The following is a 25,279-nucleotide window of genomic DNA, read 5'->3' as shown; positions in this document are numbered from 1 at the left end:
AACAGGATTAGTTTTTTTACTTCTTTGTTTCTGTAAAACTGAGATGGAAAACTTTTTTCACTAAGCCACCAGTTTGGCTTCTCTATGATTTTGTGGTTTCAAAGGTAGTCAAGAAACATTCTTTCTTCAAAGTCCTCTTAAGTGAAATTAAAAATGTGTTAATCAGTGACAGAACACGACTAAACAAACTATGTAAACAAAATGGCACAAACGTCTAACAGGAAATGACATTTAAAGCTAGTTAACTGGTTTAGACTGGTAAATAAAATGTGTTTTACAGGGCCTTAAGCAAGATTGTGTGTGTGTGTCTTTGTGTGTGACAGTGCGGAGGAGGCGGGCATCACCATAGTGAATGAGATGGGACTGGACCCGGGTATTGATCACATGCTGGCCATGGAGTGTATCGACAAGGCCAAAGCCGACGGCTGCACTGTGAGTCAACACTCAACTCTGTGTGTGTCTGTGTGTGAGAAAATGATTGTTTGAACACATGCAGGCATCATAGTGATCCATTAAACGGACCGACAGTCCACATGTTCAAATTGCTTAATTTCACACAGGTTTTAGTCCACACCGTCAGACATGAGCTGCTGTAGTGAGGGGAGTTCATCCTGAATCAGAAAAGTTCAACACAACCTGAAAAAGACCTTTGACCTGGGATTAAACTTGTTTATCTAAATTAAGACCTGATCTTCAGATTGAATCCGACTTGCAAAATGTCCAGACTTTCTAAAATCTAAAATCAAGGCAGTCTGAACTGGGCCTTAGTGTAAATGTCGGCTGATAAGTTAGTAAGAAACAAGTCTAAGATATATTTCCAAATACCGTAGTGAAGTTTAAAAACAATAAGTAGATTAATCGGTGACGAAAAACGACTTGGCGATATAAATGATGGTGTTGTTCAGGTGGAGTCCTACAGCTCGTTCTGCGGCGGCCTTCCTGCTCCCGAGTGTTCAGACAATCCTCTTCGCTACAAGTTCAGCTGGAGTCCGTACGGCGTCCTCCTCAACACTATCAGCCCCGCCATCTTCCTCCGAGACAACGAGGTACAGAGGCCCAGAATTTACTAATATGCAAAAAGTATTTTCCTATAATTACAGTGTTTAAATCAACAGGAGAAATTAACTGTGTGTGTCTGTCTGTCTCTGTGTCCTTGTCTGTCTGTGTGATTTTTGTCCAGGTGGTGAGCATCCCGGCTGGTGGGTCTCTGATGGAGTCCAGCATGCCGATGGATTTCCTTCCTGGTTTCAACCTGGAGGCCTTTCCAAACCGTGACAGCACAACGTACGCCGAGCCTTACGGCATCCAGACAGCACACACACTGATCAGAGGAACACTGCGCTTCAAGGTACATCACTCACTCACTCACTTTATCATAGGAAGTTTCAGCTTAACCTAGTTGACCAGCTTGTTTTCTGCTGTTCTGCAGCAACCTGTTATGTTCTGTGTGAAATCACAGAGGCAAGACTTTGATATGCATATACTTTGATGCAATGATATAAAAACACAGAAAAGCAGCAAATCCTCACATTTGACACCGAGGAACTAAGTAATGTTTGGCATGTTGGTTTTAAAAATTACTTAAATATTTAATCAATTATTAAAAAAGTTCATGTGAATTCAACGTGGCCAGCTCTAAAGCAAAAAATTATGCAAAATATGTACGCATGTGTGAGTTCAGAGTCATTGTCCGCAGCTTTCAAGTGTCAAATAGAAAAACATTTTTTTTTCTTTGGAGAAACTTTTAATCTCAAAGCAACTAAAGCTGACAAATGTAGTGGGGTAGAAGTATAAAGTCACATAAAATGGAAATACTCAAGTAAAGTGCAAGTACTTTGAATTTGTACTTCAGTACAACACTTGAGGAAATGTACTTTGTTGTTGATATTTTCAGCTGAAACCTGATTTCTCCAGTATCTTTAATTCTATTTCATCCTTATGGACCCACAGAGGCAGTGCTTAACTCTAAATATTGTCCGTCTGGCGCGTGCGCAGGTCGAGTATTTTGGTTTGGGGCGGTGTGAAAGCTCATTCAAACTCTGGTACCGACCAAACTCTGGTCCGTTTGAAAACGTCGGTCTCGGTTCACTTCTAAGGGCTCTAGAGTTCGGTTCACTTCAGGCGACCCAAAAACAGGAATTGAACCAAAAACGGAGCACTTACTGTCCTGCAGTTTCAACCTTGCACACAATTTACTCACTTACATATATATTTAAGGGATGATAACTTTAAAATCCATCCTATTCTGAGCACACATCACTTGTCGTCTGTGACAACGCATCATCATCTCTCTCTCTCTCTCTCTCTCTCTCTCTCTCTCTCTCTATTCTGTCCAATAACGGCCGTTTCGACAGCGTGACATTTGTTTACAACGCTAACCCTAACCCTGGAGTTTGACAAAGTGCGGTGTGAACGTAAACCGAACCAGTTGTTTTGTCTCCCTGTAAATGTGGTCACTGTTGACTGCTGTTCTGTGCCACAGGGCTTCACAAAGGCCATGACTGGGTTTGTCAAACTGGGCCTAATCAACAGCGAGCCCTGCCCCATCCTGCAGCCTACTTCATGTCCTGTTTCCTGGGTAAGAGCCTCCGCTGAGGATCCATTCAGCCTCTGAGCAGTGACTTCTGCTTTTTTCTCCAGCCTGTCATTCAGTTTCATAAAACTCCACTGAGAGTGTTGCCCCGTGGAAGTGGCTTTGCTGGAGAGGCTAGAACTGTCAGTAGCTTCTTGTCATCATCAAGGCTGCAGTGAGCCAAGGCTTTCTGACACCGATCAGAGTTTACAGCAGATGATGTTTGTCCTCTTTTATCCTTTTGAGCTTAGTAGGTTAATTGTCACCGGAGAAGACCCAGTGTAGGAGTCAATGAGCTTTAAAGGGAGTTAGGAGACAGACTACAAACTAAGGAAGAGCTTTAGGGGGAAAACTAGGAGCTAAAGAGGAGCTAGGAGAGGGTCTAGGAACTAAGGAAGAGCTTAAGGAGACGATCTAGGTGTTAAAGAGGAGCTTTACGATACAGGCAATAAGGGTAAAGAAGAATTTGGAGACAGACTAGGAATTATAGTGGAGCTAGGAGACAGACTAGGAGCTGAAGAAGAGCTTTTTAGATAGGAAACAACACATGAATGTGATCATTTTGGAGGACCCACAGTAAATAAATGTCCTCTTCTCTCATATATTTATGCTTTTTTATTTCAGTGTCTCTTTACTTTGAACTTTGTTCACATAGTACCTGTTGTCATTGTATTTTATTGTTTTAGTGTATCTGGCTGCTTTGGGGATTTCATTTTTTTCATCCATCCATCTATCTATCTATCTATCTATCTATCTATCTATATATACAGAAAGCGCTTCTCTGTAAGCAGATGGGATTGTCCTCTTCTATTTCCCACGATGCCTTTGAGGAAGCTGTATACGAACGCATCGGAAAGGACGACTTTGTGATGGACACCCTGAGATGGTGAGAGGCAAAGAAACAGCAATTCAGGATTGGTCGCGGGTTAGTCTTACCGTTGCACGGCAACTGGATTCTCGCGAGAATCGGCAGATCACATAGCGCATGGAAATCCATCTTGTCAGGCTTTAAGTAAAAACGTTTGTGTCCAAACCAATCAGCGTCCGGGGAGGAGCCACTGGCAGCTACGGGGTGGTTTAGGTGTGTGTGATGGCCGCGACTGTTAGTACAAAACAACGATGGCGGTCCAACTTTCTGTATTCTGCTAAAATACAACAAATTGCTTGTTTAACTTAAAACACATGAAAGGAAATCATTTTCTTTTATAGAACAAAATGAATATTGAGTTGAATATAAAACACCACTAAAAAAAAGAATGACCGTTACATTTCATAGTGCAGTGTTCTACTGATATTTTCTTTCAACTAACACAAAAACAATCATGGAGTGTCTTTTGCGATATGTCGCAGCATCTTGCGATGTGTTTATTGCGCCAGTTGATATCGCTAGTTTATCGACGATAAAGAAACGCTGTATTGTGCAGCCCTACTTTGAACAAATTCTTTAGATGTCCATTTCTTCTGATGCTTTTCTGAGCGGATGAGGCAGATGCTGACGTCTGCTACTCTTCACAGTTAGCGTTGGTGCTGTAGATTGTGGGCTGAGAACAAGGCTGAAGCTGCTCCTCTTCTGCACATTTTTCACTTCCGTCCTTAAAGGAGAATTCCAGCCAATTTTTACGTTAATCTTGATTGCTATAGCTATGCGAGTACTTTCGATAGAAAAAAACCCCGACCCGAATCGGTGCAGGTAACACAGAGAAGCTGCAGCTACATGTACAAGCGTCCCCTGAGCTAAAACGGCAGTTGTCGGGGCAAGTTTTAGAGTGCCTTTGTGCCTCTTACCAGACACAAAATGCAACTAATATGTCTGTGCAACAAGATGCATTTTCAACTCAGACATTGTTTAAATTCACCTACCCTGGTCCCTGTCTCGATCCTGCCGGTAGCTAGCTTGCCCTGCTAGCTGATAGCCATTAGCCGTTAGCTGCTAGCTGCCCTCCGGTGAGTGTATTCAGACAGGCTTCTGTGATAATCATCCCAATAACAATCCACGGAGCGGCGGTGGTGTGGATATGTCCTCCAGAGGACAGGTCATGTCACGTCTTGAAGTTTATTCCCCCCTAAAAAAAAAAAAAACGGTAGTGTGGTAGTAGCTGTTAGCTGCTAGCTGCCCTCCAGTGAGTGTGTACAGCCAGATAGCCGTTAGCCGTTAGCTGCTAGCTGCCCTCCGGTGAGTGTGTACAGCAGGCTTCTGTGATAAACATCCCAATAACAATCCACAGAGCGGCGATGGTGTTGCTTTGTCCTCCAGTTACTGAAGGCTAGCTTTAGCTTGCGCTTGGAGCATCAAGTTCATCTGTCTGTTGCCCCTCTGTCTCGTTCTTTCCAACTCTTGTGAGGCTAGTTCTTCGTCTGTATACTCAGGTTCGACTAAATAAGGACGACCATCAAACTCAAAAGGCTCTTCCGTGTGTTGTATATCTGCTATGTTCTCCATAGTTACGTTACTCCAAGCTTCTTCCCTTGTGAACAACTCCACTCTTCACTCTTCACACACTACTCTTTACCTTTTCCTGCTACAACTGAATTCCCAGGAGACAGAGCGATGCTACAGCTAAACTTCAGTAACTCTATTACTGTGCAAGCAACAGACATCGTTTATCCCGTTTCCATGTAGTTACATAGTCACTGATATGGTCATAACCACTACAGTGCTCAATTACCTATTTTGAGGGGGAAATAATTTAAACTTTTTGCTGCGAAGGCATGACCTGTCCTATGCAGGACCACCGCCAGACCACCGCCGCTCCGTGGATTGTTATTGGGATGATTATCACAGAAGCCTGTCTGAATACCCTCACCAGAGGGCAGCTAACGGCTAACGGCTAGCAGCTAGCAGGGCAAGCTAGCTACCGGCAGGATCGAGACAGGGACCAGGGTAGGTGAATTTAAACAATGTCTGAGTTGAAAACGCATCTTGTTGACATGTAAGGGCCCTGTTCATGTGGCACAGACATATTAGTTGCATTTTGTGTCTGGTAAGAGGCACAAAGGCACTCTAAAACTTGCCCCGACAACTGCCGTTTTAGCTCAGGGGACGCTTGTAGTACGTAGCTGCAGCTTCTCCGTGTTACCTGCACTGATTCGGGTCGAAAGTACTCGCGTAGCTATGGCTATCAAGATTAACGTAAAAATTGGAATTCTCCTTTTAATGAGGACGCCTGAAGTGGTGTAGCACGCACACCCTTCAATTTAAAACAACTTTTTCAGGGGTCTTTTCAGACCAAGGCTCCATGCCGGCATTGTTATGCTGCCACTAGCGGTGAAGGTAAATGGGCCTGTTGGAAACATTCCATTTGTGCAGTTAAAAGTTTAAAAAGCCAACGTATTTGCAGCTCACATTGAATGACTTGTTCATTTATTCAATTCAACAGCAAAGCAGCGACAAAAGGCAACTGCTCATCTCTTTAGATTTAGCCAAGGATGTGTGGGCTGCTACTGCCGGGATTGTAAAGCAGAGTCGTTTTCTAATCCTTTTGAAACGGCTTTGTGAAGGTTATTCTATTGTGTGGAAAAGTAGTGTTTTTCTGTCTCTGTTCAGGTTTGGGATGCTGAGCGATGAGTCGGCGCTTCACGCCGACAGCGTGCTGGCTGCTCTGGCAAAACATCTGGAAGCCAAACTCTCCTTCGGTGAGACACAAGCTCATTTTATTACCACAAATCAGAAGAACACAAGTACCAAATGTAGTACTAGTACATAAACTGTTAATGACTTCTCTCCCTGGTTTAGGTGAGGGTGAGCGAGACATGATCATTCTGAGGAACGACGTTGGGCTTCGCCACCCAACTGGCGAGCTGGAGACCAAACACATTAGCCTGGTGGTGTACGGCGACCCCAGCGGCTTCTCCGCCATGGCCAAGACTGTAGGATACCCAGCAGCCATTGCTGCTCGCATGGTCCTTGATGGTCAGTGATATCAGTCAGGAAAATTGTTTCTAAATTAAATGCTAACTATAAAAAAAACACAATACAACTATGACACACAAAAACTGTAAAAGTGTGAATACCAGTCACACAAAACAAAATATAATGAAGTTCAATACAATCTTTTTTGAACTACAAAAGCTTGACTACACTGTATGGAGAACCAAGAGACGCTTAATGATATATTTGATTTAAGTGCACATGGAAAAAAATGTAATCGTGTTACACTGAATATTTGGAAACGTGTACCTCCAACCAGGTACAGGTTTTAAAAAAAACTTTTCAAAATAGTCTATCCTTTTAGTCTGTGAAGCTAACATGAGTTTGTCAGTTCTTGAAGCTAATATTAGTTTGTCAGTCTGTGAAGCTAACATGAGTTTCTCAGGTTGTGAAGCTAACATTAGTTAGCCAGTCTGTGAAGCTAACGTTAGTTTGTCAGGTTGTGAAATTACCGTTAATTTGTCATTTTGTGAGGCTAGCGTTAGTTTGTCCTTTAAATCTGTAAAGATAACTTACGGTTAATCAGTTTGTGAAGCCGGCGTTTGTACTTTCAGCCTGTGAAGCTAACGTTAGCTAATCCTTTTAGTCTGCAAAGCTAATGCTCTCATCAGTCTGTGTTGCTGTATGTTCTAAATTGAACTGAAACCAGTGGCTGCCTAGAAAGTTGAAAAAGGTGTAGGGTATTTTTTTTCATTAATTTGTAGTAATTGTTTGCTGAAGTTTGAACCTAAATCCGTGTGTTTTCTCTTTGCAGGTGAAATCAGTATGAAGGGAATTGTGGTTCCGTTGACGAAGGATGTCTACGAGCCGACACTGGCCCGACTGAAGGAGGAAGGACTTAACTTCGTATCCAAGAGCACCGTGCTGGAGTAGAGAGCAGATCAGTAATCGCTGTAAATGCTATACAAGTCAAGAGAAAATTGGTAAAATCAACATGCTGCTTTTTCACTTAACTTTATCCAAACTGGATCTTTTGACACACTCAGACTCGCCTCCCTGGGGCTGATCAAATTAATATTAGTTGTGTAATTAAAAAAAGATATATGTAAAAGTGGAAAAAGGCTAAATACAGTAAAAAGTCAATTGTTATTGTTAAAAATTGTCAAATGTTTAAATCGGAGTGTTATTTTTATTGTGTTGAAATTTGATCACAATTTGGCAATACTTTAAAACCATGTTTGTTACTTTTAGGTCAAAAAGCTGAAGAGGCAGCTGGTGATCACATTCAGTAATCTGCAGACATTAACATCCTGAGTTTGGCTAAAATAAAATCGGTGCTAAAATGAAATTGTTTCACGGGCATCGACTGTTTCAGAGAAAAGTTATTCTGTGAATATTTGTAAAAGGTCGACTGATCAAACACTATTTTAAGCATTAGAAATTTAAAGAAGCCCTGCCATTGCTGCCATTTCTCGTCTTTCTGTCTTTCTCCGTGAAATGAAGCTGCCTTTAAGTGCGTTCGGAAATGTCGAGATCTATAAACAATCTGTAAACGATCTGACAGAAAACAATAATTGTGAAATATAAAGTCTACTTCTGATTCATTCGGTGGGTTTAAGAACACAACAGGACGTCACACAAACAGGCTATTTAAGTGACACTCCCACCGCCGCACAACCCTACGGTGAATTCTGTATTTGTGGAACCTGAATGAAGCTTCCCAGACTCCCAGAGTATTTGTGTGGCACCTGAGCGATTATTTATTTTATTTTTGTGGGCGATATGGTTATCCTGTAAACGGTTTGTTACATGCTTTAAATGGGTAAAAAAAGAGAGAGAGGGCTGCTATATATTTAAAAAAAAAATACTATATCCATATTTATACTGGATATGTTTCTATGTGGATCTCCAGAGGGTTTTAAACAGCAGCGTGTTGTTTGATATTTTGTTAGATTTGTAGGTCTGGATCTGACGTTAAATGTTTTTACAAATTCAGGTGCAACTAAACAAAAATTGAGCTAAAGAGAACGACGGTAGTGATCTGAGTATTGGTTTAATTTGCCTCCCGGTAAACCTCCAACATGAACACGGTTTTTATTGTTTTGTCTTTTAATGCTTGAGCTGACATTTATGATTACAAAACACACTTGTTTATGAAAGCTTGTTTTGATAAAACCATTTTTGCTTAATAAAAGTGTAAAAATGTTACATGAATAAGTCATTCTGTTACGGTCTTTCTTCCTCTTTCATTTAAAGAATTTGCAAATGTAATAATCTTTGCATTGTTTTTACTTACCCTATTGTCCGAAACGGTCTCCTAAGCCTTATTAAATAAAGCCTTACTTTTATGTATGTATATTGTTAATGTATAATGTTGTCACTGTATCCGTGATTCACATGGTTATTTAAACTTATAACCTAGGTGTTTTTTAATGGTTCTGTCTCTTTAATCAGTAATTTAGAAAAAACATTGTATTGTAAGTTGAAGGTGCTGTAGGTAGGATTGTGAAGATCCAGGACTTAGCTAAAACATTTGAACATCAACAACTTCTCAGTCCCTCCCCCCTTTCCGCTAAAGCCCAAAATTGTCTCCTAAGCCCCTCCCCCCACAGGGGAGAATGAATGCATGTGCATGAGCAGTGATTGACACGCAGTTAGACACTCCCCCCCCGGCCCTGATTGGTGCATCTGAACAGGGAGCTGTGGATTTTTGCAAATCCCACTCCAGGCTGTAGGTGGAGCCAGAGGAGCTGGATTTATTTTTTAATGACCTGCTTCCTGTAGTTCTACTGGAACATAGGGTCAGTTTCAGCAGATATGACAGAAAGTTAGTTTTAGAAGTCTTATCTACTGCACCTTTAATTCATTATGATCAAAATGTCAAGTGTTTAATTACTCTATTGGCACATTGCAGCCTCCATAGTTGTTCTTTATAAAAATGTATTCATATTTAGTTAGTTTTGGGGAACAAATTTCAAATGTAAACTTTTTAAAGTTTTGAGCTCCACAGTATCCGCGTCTAGGAGATATTGGAGATCTCAAACCAACAAATAAACCAAACGGTCTGCATACCTGTACAGGTAAGTGAAATGTGTTTTTTAGGTTGGGATTTGGGTGAACCTTAAAGCTTTTTATACATCATATTTTGACAAACTTTCTGAACATCTTTAAAGCTCCTGTTGGTAATTTACTCACGTTTGGTTGACTTCCTGAAGTTTTGTAAATACTGAAATGCTTAAAGTCCACCTAATATATGTAACATCTGTTACTTGTTCCTTTTTAGATTTGATATTTCAAACAAAAAAAACATCTACTGTACATGTACACTTCTTGATTCCAGGTGCATTCTGCTTATAATACGTATGTACTTCTACTTAAGTAAAAGTTTAAGTTCATTTTTTAATACAGAACTATCACTTACAATTGGGTACACTTGCGGTGTGGTATTCTTTCATTTAAGTAAAACAACTGAATGTTTTCCACCACTATCTATAGTCTGACTTTCAGATTTAAGCCGTAGTTAAAGATTTAGTTAACTAGAGCCTGGACTCTGGATTTTGTACTTCTCAGCTCTTTTGAAAAAATGAAAAAGACAATCAGCCCGTTTGCTTCCACTCAATTTGAAAGCAGCCATGCAAACTAGGCCACCTAGCAGGGGATAATTGGGCATGTAATTATGAAAAGTCAAAAAATGCAAATGAAGGTGTGGATACGGCGGTCGGTCAAGACGTCTGGACACTTGACCTATTTTCTGTCCTGAAAAGGCGCGTTTCTTGCAGAGTCTTAGCCTGGATTAACACATGGTAAATCAATTGGAATAACCAGTTCAGTGCAGGGATTAACACATGACTCCATAAAGGGAAAATATGTAATCCGCAGATCGGACAGCACTCGGGTTTTCATTAGACCACGTCTTTATTTTCTCTATTGCTGTGTTGGTTTCATTAACACCTCTCTCCTGTCAGGCTCACAGGGATGTCTGCTCCATCTTTTGTCTCGCCACAGTGACCTCTGACCTTTGACTGCCTTCCTGTTGGACGTCTGTGAGGCCGCTGATGGAGGAGCTGAGGCTCATTCTTCTGCTGTAAGTCACCCTGAACAAATGGCTAAAGGCCGGAAATGTAAATGTAACCCGCTTTCTCAGCCTATGTTTGATTGATTGCGTCTTCATCCTCCATCTGGGACTTTTATCCCAGATATCAAACTTGTATTAGTAGAAGATGGCTATTTATCTGTGAAAACGTAGCTTGCCTTAAACATCTCAACTACTATTATGAAATTTGCTGTGGATATTTATAGTCCCCACAGGAGGCAAACCGCGTGACGTCGAACGGTCTTTATGATCCTCTGCCTTTAGTCGCATGCATCTTATTGTTGGTTAAATTATGTGATATATCTTCAGTGCAACTTTGTCGAATACATATTTTTTTTACTTTATACAGGTTTAATTTTTTTTAATATGTATCTGTCGCACCCTTAATAATGAACTGCCAGAAACATGTCCATCTTCATTTTTGCAACTTTTAGTAGAAAATATAGCCACGGTTCAACACAAGCACGTTTGTCTTTTTGTACACACGGTCAGCTTTTGATTCTCTTAAAGAGATAGTGCTTCCCTCCTAAAGGGCATGTACAACATTTGCCCCTCCTTTACAGTCTGTAGGCCTTACACTATATCATGTTTTTAACCTTGTCATAAAGAAACTATGAATTAACAAAAGTACAAAAAGCAACTTATTTTAACTGAGCGTACTGATATGATGAAATTGACTAGAAAACCAAAATAGTTTCATTGTGCTACATATCTATAAAATTTGGCAAAAAAAACTATAGTGAGTAATCTGGCAGCAATCATAGTACCTTTTTCATTCCTTCAAGCCTTTCCCAGGGAGACTAGGTTGAGGTTTATTGACGTTGACTCGAATATGACTTACTTTTGATGTTGTAGCGTAGGCTAGCCTGCCTGCCTACCACCGTATTATGGTCCTACCAACCTGCTAATGCCAGCACTTTTAGCTTGTGGCATTTAGGCCACTGAGAGTTTAGTTTATTAGCGAAAATATGGTTCCGCCAGATGTCCCTCATTTTCGGCTGGATGTCCGTCAACTTCCGCTTTCTTTGTGTTGGATTTCTAAATTCCGGTCGTTTTCTGAGGACTATGGTTAGCTGCTCCTCAGATCTCTGCAGGGTAAATCCAGACAGCTAGCTAGACTATCTGTCCAATCTGAGTTTTCTGTTGCACGACTAAAACAACTTTTAAATGTACACGTTCCACCAAAACAAGTTCCTTCCCAAAGCTATTTTGCAGAGGCACTTAGGTGTAAAAAAATTGGTGCGTTTTGAGTTTCACTGTAGGAACGCCTGAGCGACTGGAATGTCTGTGTGCTGTGAGATGGTTGGCCAAGACTGTGGTATAAATTGTTTGACTGTGCACTATATCAGGAGCCAATTGAGAGTCAAAGTCAAGTATGTTAGCTCGCTCGCTAACTAAACTAGTGTTGACGTGTAACGGTCTTTCTGACCCTCTGCCTTCAGCAAATGAACCTTTATGTTGGTGAAGATGTGTTGCTGCATCTAACAGCAATATAAGGTTGTAGTTCTGCACACAGTTAACAAAACACTCCAACAGGCTCTTTCTTTGGTGTTCTTTCACTTATTTAATCCCCTATCTAATAATCCAGCAGTGTTTCATGTCCAGCTAAAAAAAAAAAAAACATGTCAGTACCCCATGCATCACATTTAGTCTGTTACAAAATCCAGAATATAAAAGCATTAATGTTCTCCAACTAAGCAATTAGAATTACACCATAACATTTGAATGCACTAAAAATGGTAAAATATAAAAATCATCTAAAAGTATAAATAGAAATTTGGTCCATCGAGTTGATTACTATAATATTATATACATTAGATTATTATTTTTTTTAATATTCCAGGCCCTTATTTTATATTTGACTTGAATAGCACACTGCTGCTACTTTTGCGATGGTATTTACAGAAAGGAGTTCAGTGCAGGAGCTCTATAAAAGACAAGCTAACAAAATATCTCATTTGATGTAAAAAGATGCAGTTTTTTTTCCCTTTTTTCGCCATTAGGCTCAGTGCCAATAAATACAAAGGTTTAGGAAAAGTTTAGTTAGTTGAGTGAAACGTCTCATGGCAGTACAGCGTTAAAACATCGGACAGTTAGTCTACAGCTCGTATCAAAGTTAGAAGTACAGGATGAAAAAATACAAAAAGGCACACATTACAAAACCTCGTTGGGTACGTGCGAGCCTCAAACTATCACACACAGTCCTGAACGATGAGGATTTTGGATTTATGTAGTTGTAGCGTGAGTGTGTTGCATCAGGAGAAGTTCTGTTGGTGGTTGAAGAGGAAGGACAAAATGCTGTTGCTCATTTATGAAAGTAAAAGTTGTGTATTTTTTATTTTACACCAGGGATTCAAGGCTCTCTGCGGCGCTGGCGGTTCCCACCACGATGGTGCCGTTGTTGTCGGAGGACTGGAGGGTTTGCTCGTCTTCTTGCGTCCTGATGAGACTCAGCATGGCTTTGTACAGGAACTGGTACTGCTCCTGTAAAACCACAGGTAAGTATTTGTTATATATTTTCAATTCAGTTTAGTTTATTTAAGAAGGGGAAAGTGCAAATTAATAAAACTCTCTGCCCCGATCTGCAGGACATCAACATCTAAATGTTACTGGACCGGCCCGATCATTTATAATGTCACCATGTTACTGGCTTCCCCCTGCTCTGACGTTTCCTCCTCTCATTCCCTCTGCTCTGACGTTTCCTCCTCTCATTCCCCCTGCTCTGACGTTTCCCCCTCTCATTCCCCCTGCTCTGACGTTTCCCCCTCTCATTCCCCCTGCTCTGGCGTTTCCCCCCTCTCATTCCCAACACACTGGCGTTTCCCCCTTTTTTCCTTGTGGAAAAAAATGCCAGAATTAGCCAAAAGGCTATTTTTCATTTGTAGTCCCCTGGCCTCGATGTTAAAAAAAAATATATTATATATATATAATATATTAATATTTAAAAATATCAGTATGCTGTTATTACTCTTGTAACCTCTCTTATTACTCTTGTGCCGTGAGAGATCGTCAGGTGTGCCGTGGAAAATTCTCCAATTTCACCTAATTGGTCTAAAAACATTTTTTGAAAACAAATGAATTATTATCTGCAAATAATATGCCATTGTCGAGTGTCTGTGCTGTAGTAGTGACTGGCAGCGTAATCATGTAATGATTCCTTATCACTAGATGGCAGCAGGTAGCGAATTGCATTGTACGTTAAGACAAGAGAATTAGTGATGCATGAATGTGACAGGTAGCGGTGAGAGCATTGTGGCTAGCAAGACTACGATGAGGGTGATGGAGAAGTTTTTGAAAAGGAAAAATGCTAACTCCGATCTGGGCCCTGGACAAAATTCGGACCCAGATGAAGGCCCTAGTATGAGTGGAGGTCAAAAGAAGGCAAATACGGTGAGCTCGAGGCAATACAGTGAGAGTTACATTTCATTTGGATTTACTTTTACCGGGGATGCAACGACACCGACTCCGTTGTGCTTGGTATGTGGTGAAAAGCTATCCAACAGTGCTATGGTACCAAGCAAGCTTAAACACACGGAGAAACAGGCAACTTTTATGAGAAAAACCACAAAGGTAAATGAGAGAGCCCTTAAAGCTAGCTACCACGTAGCTGAACTTGTAGCTAAATCAAAAAGGTCCCACACAGTGGCAGAGACATTAATATTACCCGCCTGCAAAGCCATTGTAAATGAGATGCTTGGACCTGAAGCAAGCCAAAGTCCCTCTCTCAGATAACACAATTTCCAGACGTATTGATGACATGTCTGCAGACATCGAAAATGTGGTTTTGGAAAAGATCCGTATCAGTGAGAAATTTGTGTTGCAACTTGACGAGTGTACTGATATTAGTGGACATGCTCAACTCTTGGCCAATGTGCGTTTTGTGGATGGATACGCAATCAGAGAAAACTTCAGATTTTGCAAGGCATTGCCAGAAAGGACAACAGGAGAGGAAATTTTTCGGGTCACATCAGAATATCTTGAACAAGGAGGACTTAAGTGGGAAAACTGCACGAGTGTCTGCACTCATGGAGCTGCAGCCATGGTCGGGCGCACCAAAGGCTTTGTAAGCAGAGTGAAGGAAAGAAACCCAGATGTGATTATTACGCACTGTTTCTTACACCGTGAGGCCCTCGTGGCCAAGACTTTACCAGCAGACCTAGCCCCTGTGTTAAATGATGTTGTGCACATGGTAAACTTTGTAAAGACACGACCTGTGAAAAGCCGCATATTTGCATCTTTGTGTGAGGAAATGGGACGGGAGCATAAGACCTTGCTGTTTCAGACGGAGGTCCGATGGTTGTCGCGCGGCAAGGTGCTGGCCCGTGTGTATGAGCTGCGGGAGGAACTCAAAGTGTTTCTGACAAATGAGGGGTCCGATTACGCAAAGCTGCTTGCAAGTGATGAGTGGTGTGCAAGGTTGGCATACCTGGCGGATATTTTTCATCATCTGAATGAACTGAACACACGAATGCCGAAATGAAAACCTGCTCACAAGTACGGATAAAATAAACGGATTCCGCTCAAAGGTGCACCTCTGGCAACATGTGGAAAGTGGCGACCTTGAAATGTTCCCACTCACCAAGAAATGGCAAAATGTTCACACTGCTGCACTGTGTGAAATAATAGGTAAACATTTAAAAACTCTTGAGGAGAAGATGTCATTTTATTTCTCTTCAGCCTTCACTGAATGCCTTGACTGGGTTAGGGACCCATACAGCTCAGCAGTTGTTGGAAAGGACATGACTTTACAGGAGCAGGAAGAACTAACTGAACTGAGCCAAAATCGTGGTTTAAAGCTGAGCTTTGCTGATCTACTTTTGGACAGTTTTTGGTTGACTGCTGCAAAGGAGTTTCCCATTCTGGCAAACAAAGCTATTTTGACATTGCTCCCATTTTCCACAACATATCTGTGTGAAGTGAGCTTCTCAAGCCTGACTGCTATACAAACTAAAAACAGAGAGAGACTGAGAGCTGTTGAGGAAGAGCTTTGTGTGTGTCTTTCTTCAATTCCCGCCAGGATATCAGCTCTGTGTTCATCCAAACAGGCACAGGTTTCACACTAAGTGAGTAAAATATACTGAGATTGACATTTTGTACATGCAAATCTGTCCCAAATATTATTGCTTCTGTCAGAATAAGCATTATTCCTGCTAACAGAATGCTTTTGGACAGAATTAGAGTTTGCAAAACACTTTGAAGTTTTCTTCTACCTCTTTAGGTTTAAGACCACGTTGTTGTGGCACTTCATGTTCCAGCTGTATTTTTGAAGTGGACATGTTAAGTGCACTTTTTATTTGAAAGAAGAAATATAAAACATGATAAAAAATACATTTTTGTGTTTGATTCCTCTTCAAGACACTTTGATAAGAATGACTATATTGTTAATATAGGCGGCTACAGAGTATCATTTGTTTAACATTTTTGGTTGGTGGTGTGCCTCGTGATTATTTCAATGAAAAAAATGTACCTTGGCTCAAAAAAGGTTGAATAACACTGTTGTAAAGTATTCAAAAATGACTGCCCCATTAAATAAAGCCTTACTTTTATGCTATACCTTAGTGAAAATAACAAAGATGTGTTCAGTGTTTATTTTTTGCTATGTTCAAATAAGACAATGAGAGGATTGAAGGTTTTATTTCAGCACTCATCGATTTATAATGTTGTCACTGTATCCGTGATTCACATGGTTATTTAAACTTAATAACCTAGGTGTTTTTTAATGTTTCTGTCTCTTTAATCAGTAATTTAGAAAAACATTGTATTCACCAAGTTAAAGGTGCTGTAGGTCAATCCTACGATTGTGAAGAGCCAGGACTTAGCCAAAAACTTTTAACATCAACAACTTCTCAGTCCCTCTCCCCTTTCCACTAAAGCCCAAAATGGTCTCCTAAGCCCCTCCCCCCACAAGGGAGAATGAATGCGTGTGCATGAGCAGTGAGTGACACGCAGTTAGACACCCCCCCTGGCCCTGATTGGAGCATCTGAACAGGGAGCGGTGCATTTTTTGCAAAAAGTGGTGCCAGAGGAGCCGGATCATTTTTAAAGGACCTGCTTCATGTAGTTCTACTGGAACATAGGGTCAGTTTCAGCAGATATGACAGAAAGTTAGTTTTACTGCACCTTTAATAGCTGAGATCTGGGAACACGCTAAAGAGAAGTGGGGCTGAAAACTGTTTTCCAGACAGTTTCTCTTTCAAATAAGTTTGTCATAGTATGTCCACAAAAAGTCATAGTACTGTATAGCATGTCGGGAAAAAGTTATAGTATGGTATGTTAAAAAAAGGTCATAGTATAGCATGTCGAAAAAGTCAGCATGTCGAAAAGACTTTTGTGAACATAATATAACTATGACTTTTTCCAACATCTTAGTATAGCATGTCTAAAAAAGTGAAAATGCATAGTATAAGATGTCGAGTTTCTCTTCCAGATATTTTTGACTGACCTGGGGGTTTGTTTCCAACCCGACTTACTTTTTTTTATATAAATACATTCCCAGATCTCAGCTATTACCTTGGTGAAAATAGTTATTAGTGATTAAAGAGATGGACAAAAATATGAAAGTAACACCCAAGTTGTAATAAGCTGGAATTACACTTTTAGCACAAAGGCTCTCAAGTGTATACTACTTGCGTAACAGACAGTACAGTACATTATCGACAGCCTTACGATGTTGCTGAAGACTCCTGGTCTCATCAGGTTTGTCAGCTTGGCCACTTGGAAGACGTCGACCGAGCCTTCGGCCTCCAGCTGACGAGTCAGAGATAAGAGAGCGCAGAACGTTCCTGCCGTGACTCCACCCACACTGGAAAAAGAATGAGCACTCAGACCTAGGCTTGGGTATCCTTTGGATTTTCTCCGATACCGGTGCCTGAACCGATACTAAACGACATCAAAGAACGGCTTGTTAATTGCTAAGGCCATATGGTCAAATTTAAATATAATAGTAACTTATTTCATCAGTAAAATTGCTGGTAAATGACAAAAACAGTCACTAGATGGGAAATGGGTTTTTCACAATAACTTTGAATGCACTGCGAGGCTTACCAGTGTCAAGTAAACGGACCATTGTCCCGTCTGTTTTTTTTTCTGACAACGGCAGGCAGTGGCCATATAGTGCAGCTAGTTTGCGTCTTTAGCTGCAGACTGTTGTACGTCCCAGTGTTGGAATCCTCTACAGTGAAATGCAGTCACACTTTACACCGTTTAGCTGTCAGCATTTTAAACCTGTTCAATACAGCTACTAGCTAACGGTAGGCTAACGTCATTGTTACCTGCTGCCAAGTGTAACGTTAGTGTTAACTAGCGTCACCTGCAGCGATGCTTCTGTTGCCTCTAACGTCCGTTTCAGAGCATCAGAGAGCAGCGCAGGCATTTAAGTGCTAACGAAATGAGGCACCAAAATCTGCGTTCTTATTCGGTCTGGTAGATACCTGTCGTTAAGGAACCGGGTCTGGGTACCCAACCCTACTCAGAACAAATATCAGAGCAGAAAACCCCCTAAATGTTGTTATTCTAATGGTTGACAGCTTGGTGAAGGTCTTACTCATCGTGGATCACTGCGGGGCCATCCTTTGCAGCGCTCTCTTCTTTCACCAGGTTAAGGAGCTCGAAGGTGTTGCTGATGGGACTGTCTGGATTCGGCCAGCAGGGGGCGCGGTAGTGTTTCACTTCCAGAACGTAGTCGTCCTGTCAGGATACAGAGGGGAAGAGAGCAGACATCTGTCAGTGAGTGTCCTTTGACTCCCTAAAACAAGAAGTCCAATATCGGTTTATACTGTGCAATAGCTAGTAATCATATAACAAAAAAATTAACAGTATATGAATAATCTGGCTTCACACGTTTACATAAAAAAATTAATGGTATAAAAAGTCATAAAAACATAAGTCATATTTTAGTATGTCTAAAAAAGTAGAGTCATAGTATGTTGAAAAAAAAGTCATAGTATAGCATGTCGAAAAAAAGTAATTAAAAAGTTATAGTATATACAAAAAAAAGTCATAGTACTATCCGTTTTTTTCCGTGTTGCACTAACCTGCGTAGCTTCCAGTACGTAGTCCTGGGCCACCAGCATGTCCTCGTTGGTCAGACAGATGTGATTCTCACTCCTGTGAGTGACAGTGAACATCTCATAGCTGATAGGCTGCCCTTTACGGGGCCAGACGACACACAGCTCCGCCTCCTCCTCTTCCTCCGCCGTCTAACAACACAGGAAGTCAGCAGACGGACAGACATCACACTCTGATCCAACAACACTACAGATGGAAAGAAATCATGCTGCGACACTGGATGATAGAAGAGCAAACGGCCCGCTCAAGATTAAATTACGACTATTTCTTGTAATCCTGTTTTTAGAAATCATAGAATTCTGAGCGCGCACAGAACACGCTTATGTGAATTTTAAGGGAATCAATTAACATTTTTGGAAATACTTTCTAATAATAATTGACTTTATTTCTGAGAGGGAGATGAGAAGATATATTTCATTATCACGTCTGTTTGTTAATGCTGACAACATATCGGCAGAATTAGAAAAATGGGGGAAATATTACATTATTCCAACTTGGGAGTGTTTTTTTTTAGATTTCCTTTTTTTTTTTTTAAAGGGACAACACACAATCAACATGAATACAGAGTCCAATGTGTAAATGTGCCAGATTTAGCCATACAGGCTAATTTTCATCTGCAATGCCTAGCAGGTTGATGGCTTAAAACAATAGATAAGCTACAACAATACAACACATACACATAAAACAAGAAACACATAGGCATAGACAGGTAAAAGGACACAACCACTATTCCAGAGCAGGACAACTGGCAGGTTGATGGCATGAGAAAAACATAACACAAGTATCATACACAGTAGACAAGGGTGCATAGACACACATTAAAACGCATCAACACATAAGCACACACAGAGACACTACTATAGCGACAAAGACAAACACATTATTCTGGATCATGGCAGCATATTTGATTAGTCAATAACCAATGTTTTATGGATTTGATAGATGTGGTGATCCTTAGTTCTGTGGGTATGGTATTCCATGTATGGGCTACTCGAAAGGAAAAAACTGACTGTCCAAAACTACTTTTTCTACATGGTATTTTACAATGCCCTCTTGTAGATGCTCTGGTGGTTGAGTTGAAATATAATACTATAACCATGAAATATTTCATATACAAGTAAAGTCGAGTGCATTGAAGCACGGCCGCACTGAATTGGCGAGAAGAGCCACAATATAGATGGCGATCAACGTGGTAATCTTGACATGAAGTAAGTTGCCTTTGGATACAACGTCACTTTTACGACATCGCTGTTTCAGAGATGAATTTTGAGGATTTTAAAGCTGCACCTGCTAGACCGCACGCCGCCATAACGTGCATTATTTCCAAATGGGTAGCCCAATGGTAGCCTTGTGGTCACTCCATGTAACTATCCTAAATAAGCTGCTTTTGCTATTTTCACTCCTGAGCAGTTCGTTAACAAGTGAAACCAGATACAATTTTATTGATTTTATTTTGATTTAACTGCCAGCAACGGTGGCTTTTTGTTGTTGTTATTTTACCACCAGTTGACTATTCCTGTAGTTCTTTTCAAATCACAATTTACAAATTTGGAATTAAAACTCAGAGGCTGACATGGACGTGGTTAGCCTAGCTTAGCATAAAGACTGAAAGCAGGGGGAAACAGCTAGCCTGGCTCGGTCCAAAGTTAAAAAATATGGATCCACGATAGAAGATATAGTTCCAACATGCATCTCCTCCTAAAACCACAAAGTGTGAAGTCATAAAATGTCATAGTACAGCATGTTGAAAAAAGTCATTAAAGAGTCAAAAAAGGTCATCATATAGTATGAAAAAAAGTCATAGTATAGATGTCGAAAAAAATCATAAAAAAGTCATAGTATAGTATGTCGAAAGAAGTAAAAAAAAAAATCATAGTATGTCGAAAAATTCATAACAGTCATAGTAGTATTGAAAAAAAGAAAATAGACATAGTATAGTATGTCGGAAAATGTAAAAAAAAAAAAAGATTAAGATAGTTGAGGAACTACTGAGTAGGTGTCACACTCACACACACTGCAGCCAATCAGAAGCATTTACCCAGACCTTGGTATAAAACATGTTAATTAGTAAGCTTTAAAGATGTTTTTAAAAAAACTAACTTTGGACTGATTTAAGCAAGCTGTTTCCCACTGCTTCAAGTCTTTATGCTAAGCTAGGCTAACCACTCCCTGACTCCAGCTCTGTAGTCAACATGAGTTGATATCCATCTTAACACCTCACTCTCTGAAACAACAATATGTGCATTTCCCAAAATGTTTCATGGACTTTGCACAAACACAGATAAACAAATACAACCACAAATTCCTCACCTCGCCTGACCCCAGCAGCGACACGATGACCTGGGTGTTGTGATCCCATATCATCTTCCAGAAGTCCTTTATGGTGCCAGGCAAAGGATTCTGGGTAATGATGAACTCGCTGCTCTGCCTGTAACCCTGCAGGGAAAACAACCAGGGCTTAATATCAAGGATGTCCCTGCTTCTGTTTTGACCTCCACATGGTGACTGGGCCGATTTACAAAACTCAGATCAAGAGGAGGAAGATACATTTCACTTCTGTCTGCTGATCACTATCAAACTAACTGCACAATATTGGTGTGAAGCAATGGCACTTAAGTGCAGCCGAGCCAATCAATAAGGAACAAATATTACGGCTATAGAGCTCAACAGTGACGGCCCACTTTTTAAAAACCTTTTTAAAAGGTCCAATGTGTAGGAATTTCTCCCATCTAGCGTTGAGATCATATATCAATCAACTCTCTCGCGCCACGCAGTTCAAAGTACGTATTACAGCTACGGTAGCCTTCACGCTTCAAAAAGCCGGTCTCTTGCTCTTTTCAATCTCCTTTTTCTGGACGAAGAAGAAGACTCCTGTTCCTGAAATTTGGATTTTGAAAACGTGTGGTCCTCCATGTTTCCTTTTTCAAACTTATACTTCTACTTCTCTACAGCTCGAGCCGCGGCTGAGACGTGCGTGTCACTCACTCAGGGCAGTGTGTAAGCTCTAACCTGTTAACATGGGAGCCGGAATAAAAATGGACATGCCACGCAGCTGACACGATCACGCCACGCAGCTGACACGCTCACGCCAAGCAGGCAGTGTGAAGCCGGCCTTAGGATTGTGGGTAGTGTAGTTTTTCTCCATAAGCTCGCAAATTAAAAATGTTCTTAAAACAAGGTTGATTTCATAAAAACTTGTGGCTTCTCCAGGCGCATAAACCTGCATTTTACAACCTCGGGGCTCGTGGTCATTCTATCTTCAATTAGTTTAGACATTTTGGCTGATAATCAAAATCCTTATGGAGGAAATAAATGGGATTTTTACTTCCGGAACTACCCTGTAGAGCTCTATACGAGTGTAAAGATAGTGATTTGCTTACAGTGTGTTAAAGGGAACAGTATGACTCCTTTAGAAAACTCTTTTGTTGGCCGTCCCACTCCGAGTCAGACCAGAATGCCAAACACATCCTGGACATGGAGAAGATTTATAGTTTGTTCTTACTGTGATGTATGATGCGTTAATGTAGTCTGACGTTTCCCCCGCCGTCGTAGACAGGCGCACTCGCGACCTCTCAACTGCAAAGACACATCGAAGATAGAGTTAAAGTTTCAGAGTCATGCAACTCCATTTTTCCACATCTAACTTCAGCGAAACTGTTGCAGAAATTAAACATTCAATATTAAAGGTGCCGTAGGTGGGATTGTGAAAAAAAGCCAAAAAATTTGAACATCGACAACTTCTCAGTCCCTCCCCCCTTTCTGCTAAAGCCCAAAATGGTCTCCTAAGCCCCTTCCCCCACAAGGGAGAATGAATGCGTGTGCCTGAGCAGTGATTGACACGCAGTTAGACACCCCCCCCGGCCCTGATTGGTGCATCTGAACAGTTAGACACCCCCCCTGGCCCTGATTGGTGCATCTGAACAGGGAGCGGTGGATTTTTGCAAATCTCCCTACAGGCTGTAGGTGGAGCCAGAGGAGCTGGATTTTTAATGACCTGCTTCATGTAGTTCTACTGGAACATAGGGTCAGTTTCAGCAGATATGACAGAAAGCTAGTTTTAGAAGTCTTACCTACTGCACCTTTAACATCAGGCTACTGGCGTTATTTTTCCTATAGGCGCTGCAGCTCCTGAGCGGATAATCATGTCAGACTCACCGGGTACCACAGAGCAGTTCCTGTTCTTGCTGCGGTTGCAGTCCTGCAGTGCTGTAGAGTAGTCGCACTGCTTCACCTCGGAGTTACAAACCAGCTGTGGGAAACACCGAACATCTGTTAGTGACTGAAGAAGCAACGCTCAAACACTCTGTTTTTTTTGAAGATTTTGAAATGACGTCCTGCATTTGTTTCAATGTGTTGCATGCTCATTCTTTACTTGGGTGTTTTTGATAACAGCTACATACAGCGCTCAGCATTAGTGAATACACCCACGCTAAAGTTGACTAAAAAGAGGAATAAAAAAAATCATCTTTTGGAAATTGATCTTAATGCCTTAATTTAAAAAATGAGGAAAAACCCAACCTTTTTGGGGTGTGGGCTATTTCAGCAGTTGTGGTTGTGGCTTTCAAGAAGTCCCAACAACAAAAATTATGGAGGAAAGAACCAAAAAAAACCTCCATTGTTAACGTGATAACCAAGCAACTTGTCAAAACAAATTGTCAAACACTGAGATTTCGTCTAAAGGAGTCATTCAACTTTTGCAAAAGTTCAGAGAACGCAGAGTGCAACTGTTTGATGAGCTGCTCACCTTAAACTGTTTGTCCAGGCGCGTCTTCCCAGCATGCCCCGGGATCAGCAGCTCGTCCACGTACCTGTGCAGGTGAGCCGCCAGCACCTCCGTCTCTCCGGACAAGATGGCTTCCACCAAGGCATCGTGGATAAAAACGTACTGTTCCTGCAGAGACGAGGAGACAGATAGTGCTGAGGTCGGACTCTGTTTGTGCGGTTAGTTACAACGACAAAGGAACTGGAAGGATGTAAGATTCTTTTATTTTTTATTTGCTAGGACAATGCACATAAATCAACATTCCTTTTTCTTTTCTTTCCTTGATTGACAGGAGAGCTTCAACATGAAAGGGGAGAGAGAGGGGGGAATGACATGCAGCAAAGGCCCGCCGGTCAGCGTCGAACCCGGGCTCTGGGAGGCCCGAGTTGGACTCGGTTAACTTATACTACACTGTTAATGTTATTCTTGTATTTGATCTGTTTTTAACTGATCTTTAATGTTTTACGTAAAGCACTGAATTGCCCTGTTGCTGAAATGTGCTACACAAATAAAGCTGCCCTTGCCTTGCCTCTATATATGGGCGCCCGCTCTACCAACTAAGCTACCCGGGCGCCCTAGACAGCACTTTTTAAAACAAGGTTACAAAGTGCTTAACAAGACAATAATAGCATGGCCGACCAACAATGATAAAAAGAATTCAAAACAAAGTTTTACTTTTAAAAAAAACAAATAAGTATAATAGAACACTATTCGTTATTTAAAATACAGGTTTAGATAATGACATTACGTATAATATAGATTTAAACAGATACAAGTATCATTCAGGCCACAGACCCTGTAAAAGCGCCCTTATAAAGATGGGATTTAAAAGACGATAAGGAGCTGATCTCTTCAGGGAGAGAGTTCCAGAGGGAGGGGGCTTTAACTGCAAAAGCCCATGCAATGACATGCAGCAAAGGGCTGTAGGTTGGAGTTGAACCCGCGGCCGCTGTGGCAAGGACTGAACCTCTGTACATGGGGGCGCACGCTCTACCAGGTGAGTTACCCAGGCGTCCCATTAATCAACATTTCTGTAAATGCGCCAGTGTTAGCCAGACGGCTGACTTTCCACTGTAGTCCTAGCTATCTAGCGTGCATGTCTTTATGTGTGTGGACAGACAGAAAGTTGACCTCTGACCTGTGTCTGAACCAGGAAGTTCCTCTGTGTGCGGATGTGTTTGAGGAAGCCTGTGATGTTGACGGTGCTTTCGTCCCTCATCTGCTTCAGCATGCTGTCCAAGACCACGTACGTGCCCGTCCGGCCCACGCCGGCGCTGCACAGCAACGAGAAAAGAAGAAACAGATGAATCCAGGATTTACTGAAGCGAGGATGGAAAACGAAAACAAAGCTTCGGTTTATGTTATCTGTTTGCTTGCTTTTTTTAATGATCATTTTTGTGGCATTTTAGGCCTTTATTATACAGGATAGTTGAAGATGTGAAAGTGGAAATAGGGGGGAATGACATGCAGCAAAGGGCCACAAGTCAGAATTGAACCTACGGCTGCTGCGTTAAGGACTGAGCCTTAGTACACGGGGCGCAAACTCAACCAGCTGAGCTATCCAAGGATGTAAGATAATATTTAAAAAAAAATGCATTTATTAGGACAATGCACATTAATCAACATTCCTGTTTCTTTTTTAGATCATGTTTTTTTTGTATTTAAGGCCTTTATTGACGGGACAGCTTAAGGTGCTTACACACCAAACAGACGGCCGACCGTCTGCCAAATCAGTCGGACTGATCAGTCGGGTCCCCGAGGTCCAAAAAAATGCCTCAAAACACACTGAGGCGACGCTGACTTGAGCGTACACTCTGCGCGTGCGCGATATGTAATACGTCTCCATAGCAGCAGGCGGCGCTTCTCTGTATTGTTTCCCAGAAAATGAAAACCGAAAATGATTGGACGAACGCGTCA

General features: G+C 41.3%; 2 protein-coding genes across 3 annotated transcripts in view; one reads left to right on the top strand and one right to left on the bottom strand.

Annotated features, from left to right (window-relative positions):
• Window positions 1-8,792, top strand: part of aass (aminoadipate-semialdehyde synthase) — a 32,584-nt gene extending 23,792 nt beyond the window's left edge. For both annotated transcript variants that reach the window (XM_078256446.1, XM_078256447.1), the window contains exons 17-24: window positions 324-432; window positions 906-1,046; window positions 1,181-1,348; window positions 2,483-2,578; window positions 3,343-3,458; window positions 6,117-6,205; window positions 6,306-6,482; window positions 7,255-8,792. In XM_078256446.1, the coding sequence (XP_078112572.1) occupies window positions 324-432; window positions 906-1,046; window positions 1,181-1,348; window positions 2,483-2,578; window positions 3,343-3,458; window positions 6,117-6,205; window positions 6,306-6,482; window positions 7,255-7,373 (1,015 nt within the window). In that variant the 3' untranslated portion in view covers window positions 7,374-8,792. The remainder of the gene's footprint in view (window positions 1-323; window positions 433-905; window positions 1,047-1,180; window positions 1,349-2,482; window positions 2,579-3,342; window positions 3,459-6,116; window positions 6,206-6,305; window positions 6,483-7,254) is intronic.
• Window positions 8,793-12,055: 3,263 nt separating this feature from the next.
• Window positions 12,056-25,279, bottom strand: part of ptprz1a (protein tyrosine phosphatase receptor type Z1a) — a 139,395-nt gene continuing 126,171 nt past the window's right edge. Inside the window, exons 23-31 of the mRNA XM_078256437.1 lie at window positions 24,501-24,636; window positions 23,345-23,491; window positions 22,756-22,849; window positions 22,103-22,176; window positions 20,911-21,036; window positions 18,567-18,731; window positions 18,077-18,219; window positions 17,200-17,335; window positions 12,056-13,017 (exon numbers count right to left, since the gene is read on the bottom strand). Coding sequence (XP_078112563.1) covers window positions 12,874-13,017; window positions 17,200-17,335; window positions 18,077-18,219; window positions 18,567-18,731; window positions 20,911-21,036; window positions 22,103-22,176; window positions 22,756-22,849; window positions 23,345-23,491; window positions 24,501-24,636 — 1,165 coding nt within the window. The 3' untranslated portion in view covers window positions 12,056-12,873. The remainder of the gene's footprint in view (window positions 13,018-17,199; window positions 17,336-18,076; window positions 18,220-18,566; window positions 18,732-20,910; window positions 21,037-22,102; window positions 22,177-22,755; window positions 22,850-23,344; window positions 23,492-24,500; window positions 24,637-25,279) is intronic.

This window comes from Sander vitreus, chromosome 8, assembly GCF_031162955.1.
Source record: "Sander vitreus isolate 19-12246 chromosome 8, sanVit1, whole genome shotgun sequence".
NCBI classification, from domain to species: Eukaryota; Metazoa; Chordata; class Actinopteri; order Perciformes; family Percidae; genus Sander; species Sander vitreus.
The sequence above is the reverse complement of the archived record's forward strand: the minus strand, read 5'-3'. Positions and strand labels throughout refer to the sequence as shown.